Raw genomic sequence first — 9,852 nt, 5'->3', positions numbered from 1 at the left:
AGGAGGATGAGCTCACGACCTCGACTCCTCTCCCGCCACTCCGCGACCAAGAAGATAACGAGAATCTGCTCTCATCTTGCGTGCGTGCGTGTGCACAGAGATGGGTGTATGTGCATATGTATGAGCATATGTGTTTGTACCGTGTTAAGAAAAACAAAGAGAACGAGAAGTAAGTTTTGCGATCATCACGATTTAAGACGAGAGTGTTTAGAGCAAGTATAATAGGTCCTAGTCAGCTGGCTATAAGAAGTTCCAAATCAGCAAAATCCTAGTTGGAGGACAGAGAAGGCAAGAGAGAGAAGGAAGCGGGTGATTCATCAGTCGCCGGGCTACAGCACAAGCTACGAAAAAGTGAGGCGAGCATGCAGCCATCGCGAGGGATAAAGGCAGGCGCTTCTACCAACCAGCCAACCATTGCACGTCTTCTTGCATGCAGACAGTAAATACTATCGCCAACCTACAGCCAGCTTATTATATGAGCATCTTTTAGAGGAAACTTCAGATGATGTGGCACTAGCATATAGCTAGCAGCCGGCTCTTCTATTAGCTTTGCTCTTAAAAGGCAATCGGTGGGGTTTCTTTTATTTTATTTTGAGAATGCAATTTAGTGGAGTGCAATCGAAGCATTAAACGCGCAATCAAGACAGTGCTAGTATTTGCACCTCAGCCCGTCACCACGGCGACGAGCCGCCCCGACCCGTATCCATCCACCACCAAGAACCCGTCTCCACCTATTTCAAAAAAAGAAAAAGAAAAAAAAAGAACCCGTCTCCACCTCCCGAAATTCAAATCCCACGAGAGCTCCCCACCCCCCACGGAGAGAGAAGAATTCAAACCCCATCGGTGGGCAGGGCACGGCGCGCTCCCCCCTCCTGCCTGCGATTCAAAAATCAAAATCAAAAGCGAGGCTAGCCCCCGGATATTCATCCATTCATTCATTCGCCGGTTCCCTTCCCCACACACCACCACCACCACGCCACATGCGCTGCGCCATCGGAACCGCGCCCACCTCCGCCCGAATTCAAAAAAAACCGCACCCATAAAACCCTCGCCCCTCCTCCCTACCCACCCCCACCCCTACCCCCACCCCCACGCGACGAGGCACGTCCTCCATTTCAAAAATCACGCAGAGCTTCGCGTCTCCCTCCCCACCCCCCCACCGCCCGCTCCCGTCCGCCGCTCCGCCCCCGAAACCCTAGGGCCCAGATCTCTCCTCCCCCGCGCCGCGCTCCCCGGCGCCCCCATGGACCACGCCGGCCCGCGCTCCGCCCCGACGGATCCCGCCGGATCGGGCGCGCCGCCGCCGCCGACGGCCGAGGTGGGCCTCGGGCGGGTCCCTCTCCGCGTCTGGTTCTCGGGTCTGATTGTTTGGACTGTGGTGCTGACCTCGTGGTGCGCGCTCTTTGCAGGAATTGTCCAGAAGGGCGTCCGGGAGCGGGGGCGGCGGCGCTGCGGAGGCATGCGGTGCGGCTCCGGCGGCCCAATTGGGAGGTGGGTCCTCGCCTCCTCGGTGGCCTCGATCTGTGCTGCTCCCGTGCTTCTAGCCTGCTCTAGCGCGGCGCGAGCTGCAAGCATAGCTTCGGCTCTGCTCTGCGTTGTCCTCGTTCTCGAATCCTTAGCCAGCAGTCTTGAAGTCACCAGTAGGACTAAAATTCGAGATGGCACGGTGTATGTAGTAAAGTGTCTCACAACAGATCTAATGGCTAGATACACTTCTTTTGTTCCACTCTGTTCAGGAACAAAACAATTGGCAGCTAATTTTTGCGCCTGTGAATAGCAACCGTTCTTAGCTTAGATGCGTGGAACCTGCTGGCGATGGCACCCGTAGCGCATTCCTGTTAGCAATTTAATCTGACTTGCTAGAAAGAGTTGTGAATTTAATAGGAAGTCCTTTAATTAATTATTGGTAGAACAGAGATTTGAGATGGTGCACTGATGTTTGGCAGAGGATCTATCTATGTGGCTACACTGGAACATCTAGCACTTGTGGTTGTAGGGTTGTGGCTCATCATATTCTTTACCTTGCTTCTGTTGAGGAATAATGAGGCAGAACGAAATTAGCACCTTTCAGTGGCAACATATTGCACATCGCTTCTATCATGTCAATTTAGAGAGCATTTGTGTTCACAATTGATTTGTTCATGTTCATTGCATCTATCATGCAGATCCGAGGGTGGGGATTTTGGAATCTTCAGATCAAGCACAGGGACGTGTACATCCATGTAATAAGAAGGACATACCTCAATTTTCTGCTGAAGGCGCCACAAAATGTGAATATAGGGCCCCTTCATTGCCTCGGACTGGTGCACTTCTGCAGTTAGAACCTGCTTGCCTGACCTTGGGCCGTGCTTCGGATGCAGTTTTGGCTGAAAGTTTGCATGATGCCAATCCTTTGGCACGTGGCAAAGAGAACATCCGGGCAGACTTGCAACTTAAGGCTGATGCAAAACACAGTGAAAATAGGATGAGTGATGCACCCCTTGGGTTGGATCTTAATAGAGTGGGTTCTTCTGATGTGGCAGAGGTAAATCCGTTCTTTCCTTACAAGAAGCTGGGTCAGTCCAAAGTTAGTGATCCATCAGAATGTGGTAGTACAACTGGTGCTACAGGAGAAAGTGAGTCACATAGAAAGTGGAGAGAAATGAAGCAGAATGGGTTCCTTTCTTCAACCCATGGAACTGCAGTGGCACCTAAGCCACGCGGTCGACCCCCCAAGCGGAAAAGGGATGATGAGCTCAAGAGAAGCACTTCTACCCAGAATGAACAGACAAAGTTCACGAAGGTTGCTGCTCCCAGTGGCCTATTATCTGGGCTGAATCCAGGAATAATAAATCATGTGAGAAATAGCAAGCAAGTATACTCAATAATAAAGGCAATGGTACGCTCTGAGGAGCTTGAGAACGCAAGCCAGCCTGGTCTTGCTGGCCAAATAGGTGAAAGAGGTAAAGAAGCTATAGAGAGAATTCAGGACCAGAAGTATGGGGATAGTTTGATGAAGTGCCATCTCATGATGGAAGGTAATAATGCAATGTTTCACCATCAGCTGCCTAGCGCATCAAAATTCCTCGCAGGGGGTGGTGACAATCTGAAATTGCAACTCTCATCAACAATCACTATGGCTTCGGATAGGACATGTAGTACATTAGATCATGAATCTCAACATGATTACATGACTGTGCTATCAGTTAAGGGTATGCTCAATTGCTTAGATTACTAATCATACATTCTGCAAGCACTACACTAGATTCTTATAGAAATATCCACATCTGACAGTTTTCTTGCCTTTTAATGACCAGCTGCCAGTGTTGCCTCTCAATGGCTGGAGCTTCTACAGCAGGACATACGAGGGCGGCTTGCTGGTATGTTATCTATATTTAACAAGTACAATTTAAAGTTGTAACCTGTGCACTCCACTTAATTATGCTTTCTTTCTTCATCCTTGAAGCTTTGAAGCGCAGTAGGAAGAGAGTGAGGAATGCTCTTCAAACTGAACTGCCGCACCTGATATCAACAGAATTCTCATCTAGTCAAGAGAATGAACCATCCATTGCACATTCTTCTGAAGCTGGGCCCACTGGAAAAACAGTTTCAGAAGAACATGCTGCACGGTGGAGGTCTCTATTCCTTCAGATGGAAAGAACACTGCAGGAGGAGGGAAGGCACTTGGTGAGTATTTTGATGAAAGTTGTGGCGTTGAATCACTTTTATTCTCGTTTGTTGATGTCTGACACATAAGAGTCTAGGTTCTTTCTCACTGATTTTGATCAGGCATCAAAATGAGACTTAGGCTCTATTTCATTTTGGTAATATCAGTCGCACGACAGTTCGCATGTCGCATAATGATCTTGAGACTTAGACTCATTCAAGCTGCTATGTTCCTGATCATGCCAGTTACTTGCTGCAGGAAATTCGGTTGAAGGAAGTGCAAGGAATGTTGCAGAATTGTGATAAAGGCCTGCAACAAGTGACCTGTGAGGCTCCACTGCTAGGCCCAATGGCTGAATTATGGTTAGTTCATCACCGCATATTGACCGTACATGGTTTTGTGTTTGCGAATTGAATGTATTGCTGAACAACTCCCGATGTGCCTGTGCAGGAAGCTGAAGAACCCGGAGATTTCCGAGAGCGAGTGGGCAGTGCAAGCTGCCGCGGCGTCCATCTACTCGACGTGCAACCTGGTCATGAAGACCGAGAACGTCCCGTGCTTCTGATCTTCTCGCACATGTGGATCTTGTTCCTTACACAGTTTTCTCTCTTCATTTTTTTACTGATTGGTTAGGTTCTGTTTCTTACACATATAGCCTAGACAGTCATTGTTGTGGTTTGTGCTGCTCCTTTGTAACGTGATGAAACAAGCACCTGTGGTGTCTGAGTGAGAGTGAGTGAGTGTCTGTCTGTTGCCAACTTACAGTTTTTTTTTCACAGGCGCGTGAAATAACAAGCTTGGTCGCCTGATTTTTTTCAGTCTCCTCTTTTTTACTTCTGGGGTTTTCACAATGTTGTTTGGTAACTCTGGTGGTGCAGCCAGAAACAAATGCTCCTGCTTAACTGATTTTTTCTCTAGCAAAGGGGGAAAAAGAGCTGAGCATTTCTCCTGGTGAAGTCTGAAGCAGTTGCTTTTTTTTGAACCTGTCTGAAGTAGTTGCTGGTGTGTAGTCGTCGGCTGGAGCTGTCCATTTCATCAGAAGTCAGATATAGCTCAGACTGCTTCGGAACAGAATGATTTCCCTTCGTTTATCTGTCGTCGATTATTTGGCTCTAGAGCACACATGTGCGATAGGGCAACTCAAACCCATGGACGCATTTCATCTGTTTTTGTATGTTTGGGTCGGCATGTGCAGTTGTCTGCTTTGGTCCGCGTGCGCATAAGTGACAACCCAATGTGCAGAGTAACACCCATTTCAAGTTCGTTTGTTGTTTGTGTGGACGCATATCCGCCCTAAATTGAGCGGGGTTTGTGTCCACATGGACAACAGATGGATGCGCCGCGTGTCCGTCTCGACCCCACTTGCTAGCCACCCAACTACCTCGTGTGGTCCTTTTGTGCAGGGGGTTGGCCACAACGCCCACTCTTCTCCCTCTCTCTGCCTATCGTACACTCAACAGTCACAGTCAACCCTGGCGCACCATGTCGTGGAAGTACACGCCCAGAGCGCACAACCACGAGACGAGCTCCTCCTCGGGGCGGCGCCGTGCGGCGACCTTCACCGTGACGCCGCCGGTGCGTGAACGCATCTACGTGCCCGTCCACCAGTGCCGACACTACTGGGAGAACGCCATCCCCGTGCCCTAGGCGGACGTGAACCTGTCGCACGCCTCACATTGTAACCAATGCCAGAGGTCGCGTGTGGGAGGCGAGGATCTGCCATCGTCAGCTCAGCTCCCGATCGACCTCCGCAACGGCCCAGTATTCGCGGTGGACTCCACGCACTGGGATGCGTGGTTCATCGACGAGCACAACCATCATTGCCGGTTGTGCGCCAGCGCCCCGTGCCTTGCCGCACGCGCTCCAGCACCACAGCCGGCGGGGGTGGAGGAGGAGGGCGAGGAGAACGACGAGGCCTTCAAGAAGGTCCTCGAGGACTCCCACCTCGACGAGCTCGCCCAGTGGTCTGGCCTGGCACTGGCGCTGGCCGTAGGCGCTTTCGCCATGCTTGAGCCTGAGTCGTGGCCACTTGCGTCGCTAGTGGGGCGCTCGTAGTCGTGGACGTCCACGGTGCCCTGCATGCCGGAGTGGGTGGAGCCGAAGCTAGAGCAGCAGCAACAACCAGCGTGCATGATCGGTACCATGGCCTTATCCATGGGCGACTCTGGTATTCATCAACCTCGTCGACAATGACGACGACCAGTAGAGTAGATCGAGGGCAAGGACGACGACAACCGGCCAGTTTTATTTTTTTAGTTATGTTTTTATTTTAATTATGCAATGAACGGACTATTGGCGGTAATGTATATGTTTATAATTTAAAATTTGGTTAAAATCTAAAATGCGTTGGTCGCACCTACTAACCGACGGACACGGCCAGACTTTAATTTGTGTCTGGCCGATCCAAATGGGCAAAAAACAAAGCACATTATGTGTTCGTTTTGGTTGGCCCGGTGGAGTTGCCCTTGGCGATTGTTAAACAACTACGGTAGGTCAGCGTTCTCGACATTTTCACATTTCTCAGCCTTAGATATTTTGCAACAAAAATCCCTTAGATTCGTTCGCATTCTTAAAAAAAAATGGGGCCATTAAGTATGTGGGAGGTCATTTCCTTTGTAACTTGGAAGAATTAATTTGTTGTAAGCATGAGCTAAGAATGTGAGCATGTGGCAATTTGTAAATGGGTGATCACGAATATGCATAGCATGGTTTTCTAGTGAGCTCACGATCTAGGATGATTTGGCCCCACAGAGCAGTGACAAGTAGGACGATTTGGCCCCACAGAGCAGTGAGAGAGAACCGGACCGTTGACCTAACAGTGTACCCCACCGATCAGCCAGCCAGCCAGCGGGGGCACGTTTAAACCCTTTCCGCCGCCGCCCTCGCCGCGGCCGCGACCCTCCCATGTCCACCTCCCCCTCCGCCGCCATCCCCCTCCTCGCGCTCCTCCGCCGCAACGCCGCCAACCCCGCCGCCGCGCTCCGCCTCTTCCTCGACCTCTCCTCCCCGGCCTCCCCTCCGCCGCCGCACTCCACCTCGTTCCTCTCCCGCCTCCTCGCCGCCGATCCCTCCGGCCACCCGCTCCTCCCGCGCCTCCTCGCCCACCTCCTCTCCCTCCCGGACCCCGCCCCGCACCTCTTCGCGCTGCTCTCCGCCGCATCCGCCTCCCCGCGCGTCCCGCTCGACTTCTCCCTCTCCGCCTTCCGCTCCCTCCGCGCGCTCCCCGGCCCCGCGCTCCGCCCGCCGCCCACCCCCGTCTACAACCGCCTCCTCCTCGCCGCGCTCGGGGAGTCCCGCCTCGACCTCGTCGAGTCGCTCTACAAGGATCTCCTCCTCTCCGGCGCCGCCCCCGACGTCTTCACCCGCAACGTGCTGCTGCAGGCGCTCTGCGCCGCCGGCCGCATGGACCTCGCACGCAGGGTGTTCGACGCGATGCCCGCCAGGAACGACTTCAGCTTTGGGATCCTGGCGCGAGGATACTGCCGCGCGGGCAGGAGCGCCGATGCGCTCGGGGTGCTCGACGAAATGCCGAGGATGAACCTGGTGGTCTGCAACACGGTGGTGGCGGGGTTCTGCCGGGAGGGCCAGGTGGACCAGGCCGAGAGGCTGGTGGAACGGATGCGGGCGCAGGGGCTCGCGCCCAATGTGGTCACGTTCAATGGCAGGATCTCTGCGCTCTGCAAGGCTGGCCGGGTGCTGGAGGCATACATGATATTCAATGATATGCAGGAGGCCCTGAAGCCGGGTCTGCCGAGGCCTGATCAGGTGACGTTTGATGTGATGCTCAGCGGTTTCTGTGATGCCGGGATGGTGGATGAGGCAAGGGTGCTGGTGGACATTATGAGATGTGGTGGGTTCCTGAGGAAGGTCGAGAGTTACAACCGCTGGTTGTCAGGATTGGTGAGGAATGGTAAGATCGGAGAGGCGCAAGAGTTGCTGAGCGAGATGGCTCATGAGGGTGTCCAGCCTAATAGCTATACATACAACATCATTGTTGATGGATTGTGTAAGGAGGGCAAATCGTTTGATGTAAGGAGAGTTGAGGATTTTGTGAGGAGTGGTGTGATGACACCAGATGTTGTGACTTATACTAGTTTGCTCCGTGCTTATTGCTCGAAGGGAAACACTGTCGCTGCCAACAGGATCCTTGATGAGATGGCGCAGAAGGGGTGTGCCCCAAATTTGTTCACCTACAATGTTTTGCTGGAGAGTTTGTGGAAAGCTGGTAGGACTACAGAGGTAGAAAGGTTGTTGGAGAGGATGGGTGAGAAAGGATATAGCTTGGATACAACAAGCTGCAATATCATTATTGATGGACTATGCAGAAGCAGTAAATTAGATATGGCTATGGACATTGTCGATGAAATGTGGAATGAAGGAAGTTTGGCTCTTGGCAGATTGGGTAGTTCGTTTTCAAGTTTAGCGAGTGATTCTTTCCTCAGCAAAAAATGTCTACCTGACCGAATCACTTACACAACTTTGATGAATGCATTGTGCAAAGAAGGAAGGTTTGAAGAAGCAAAGAAACGATTACTTGAGATGATAGCAAAAGATATTTCTCCTGATTCAGTTATATATGATACCTTTATTCACGGTTATTGCAAGCATGGCAAGACATCTTCAGCCATCAAGGTTCTGAGAGACATGGAAAAGAAAGGTTTCAACCCAAGCACAAGGTCATACAACTTGTTGATTTGGGGATTTCAAGAAAAACACATGTCGGATGAAATCCTTGAATTGATGAGTGAAATGAAGGAGAAGGGGATCTCTTCTAACGTCATGACCTACAATAGCTTGATAAAATCCTTTTGTGAACAAGGAATGGTGAACAAAGCAATGCCTTTGTTAGATGAAATGTTGCAGAATGAAATAGTTCCTAATGTAACTTCTTTTGGCTTGTTGATCAAGGCTTTTTGTAAGATTGCAGATTTCTCTGCAGCTCAGAGGGTATTTGATGTTGCTTTGAGTACATGTGGTCAGAAGGAAGTGCTCTATTGCCTAATGTGCGCCGAACTCTCCACTTATGCTAGGTGGATAGAAGCCAAGAACATTCTTGAAACAGCACTTGAAATGAGAATCTCCATCCAAAGTTTCCCATATAAGCAGATCATCGTGGGGCTCTGCGATGTTCGTGAGGCAGACCAAGCGCATAGTCTTCTCAAGTTGTTTATAGCTAAAGGATATTCATTTGATCCAGCCACATTCATGCCTGTCATAGATGTACTAAGTGAAACGGGAAAGAAGCAGGATGCTGATATACTGTCGGAAAAGATGATGGAAATGGCAGATGGTAATGTTGGTCATGCTACTGTTTCTGGTGTGGTTACTACTGGAAGCCGGAAGCATGAGCATGGCAAGTATGCTGAAAGTGATTGGCATTCCCTTCTGCACAGGTATTATCACGATCAAGTTTCTTGTTATGTGTTTACTTCAATCTTCTTCTGTTTATTTGGATGCAAGGATTCTGTAGCGCTTAGACTATGAAGTATTGTTTAAATTTAGTACAATAACCAAGGCATATTGTTTAAACAGAGTTTATTTTGATGCAAGGTTTCATCTTACAAGAAACACAAACTAACTCTAAAAGATAGTAAAGTTCACTTTCTCTGTTGAGCTGCAATGACTCTGACTTCATTTTTGAAATGCAGAGATGACAGTGCTCATACGGTTATGAAAATTACCAATAGAGTGAGAACAGGATGGGGCCAAAGAGGCAATATATACGAGCATAAAAGGCAGCAGGATGATGACATTTATGTACTTGAGAACAGTGGCTGAGTAAGTCTCTCATCACCCTAAAGCCCTAGATAATGACATGTATGGAAAGCCTGAGAAGTTGCTTGTGACTACAAACCCACATGTTTAGGTTGTATTGATTTCTCACCACTCAACTCTGTTTGACCGTTCTACCATAGCGTACGCGCTTTCTGACCACCGGTGTAACTGAAAACCTTATAATATAGAAGAAAATAAATAGCCACGGTGTATATAGGGAAACCCATTTGCATCACACACACCTTGCCTGCCATGACCTTTGCCTTAGCTAGGTCTGTCTCTGCTGCGGCACCGCAGCCTCTCTTGCTCGCCTCTCCGTGGTGCTCAGCTGTTGGACGGCTGCAACGGAGGCTTGCTGTTGCTGGGTGTGCCGCCGCTGGTGAGTATCGATGTCTCTCTTTCTCTTTGTATTACCCCTCGTGCGCGCGCGC

General features: G+C 50.3%; 2 protein-coding genes across 2 annotated transcripts in view; both read left to right on the top strand.

Annotated features, from left to right (window-relative positions):
• Positions 1-1,243: 1,243 nt before the first annotated feature.
• LOC119320886 lies at positions 1,244-4,237 on the top strand. The gene is made up of 7 exons (XM_037594799.1): positions 1,244-1,318; positions 1,410-1,491; positions 2,166-3,191; positions 3,297-3,359; positions 3,446-3,666; positions 3,905-4,008; positions 4,097-4,237. The coding sequence occupies exons 1-7, from the start codon at positions 1,244-1,246 to the stop codon at positions 4,209-4,211; spliced, it is 1,686 nt and encodes a 561-aa protein (XP_037450696.1). The 3' UTR covers positions 4,212-4,237.
• A 2,313-nt stretch (positions 4,238-6,550) lies between these two features.
• The window catches only part of LOC119320885 (pentatricopeptide repeat-containing protein At2g17140-like), a 5,320-nt gene continuing 2,018 nt past the window's right edge, over positions 6,551-9,852 (top strand). Inside the window, exons 1-2 of the mRNA XM_037594798.1 lie at positions 6,551-9,039; positions 9,295-9,424. Of these exons, the coding sequence (XP_037450695.1) occupies positions 6,551-9,039; positions 9,295-9,424 (2,619 nt within the window). The remainder of the gene's footprint in view (positions 9,040-9,294; positions 9,425-9,852) is intronic.

Source organism: Triticum dicoccoides, chromosome 6B, assembly GCF_002162155.2.
Source record: "Triticum dicoccoides isolate Atlit2015 ecotype Zavitan chromosome 6B, WEW_v2.0, whole genome shotgun sequence".
Classification (NCBI taxonomy): Eukaryota; Viridiplantae; Streptophyta; class Magnoliopsida; order Poales; family Poaceae; genus Triticum; species Triticum dicoccoides.
This window is presented reverse-complemented; position numbering and strand designations above follow the sequence as displayed.

Coding starts and splice junctions, on each gene's coding strand:
- LOC119320886 (XM_037594799.1), top strand. CDS start 1,244: ATGGACCACGCCGGCCCGCGCTCCGCCCCGACGGATCCCGCCGGATCG. Junction 3,667..3,904: donor AGGAGGAGGGAAGGCACTTG/GTGAGTATTTTG, acceptor TACTTGCTGCAG/GAAATTCGGTTGAAGGAAGT. Junction 4,009..4,096: donor GGCCCAATGGCTGAATTATG/GTTAGTTCATCA, acceptor GTGCCTGTGCAG/GAAGCTGAAGAACCCGGAGA.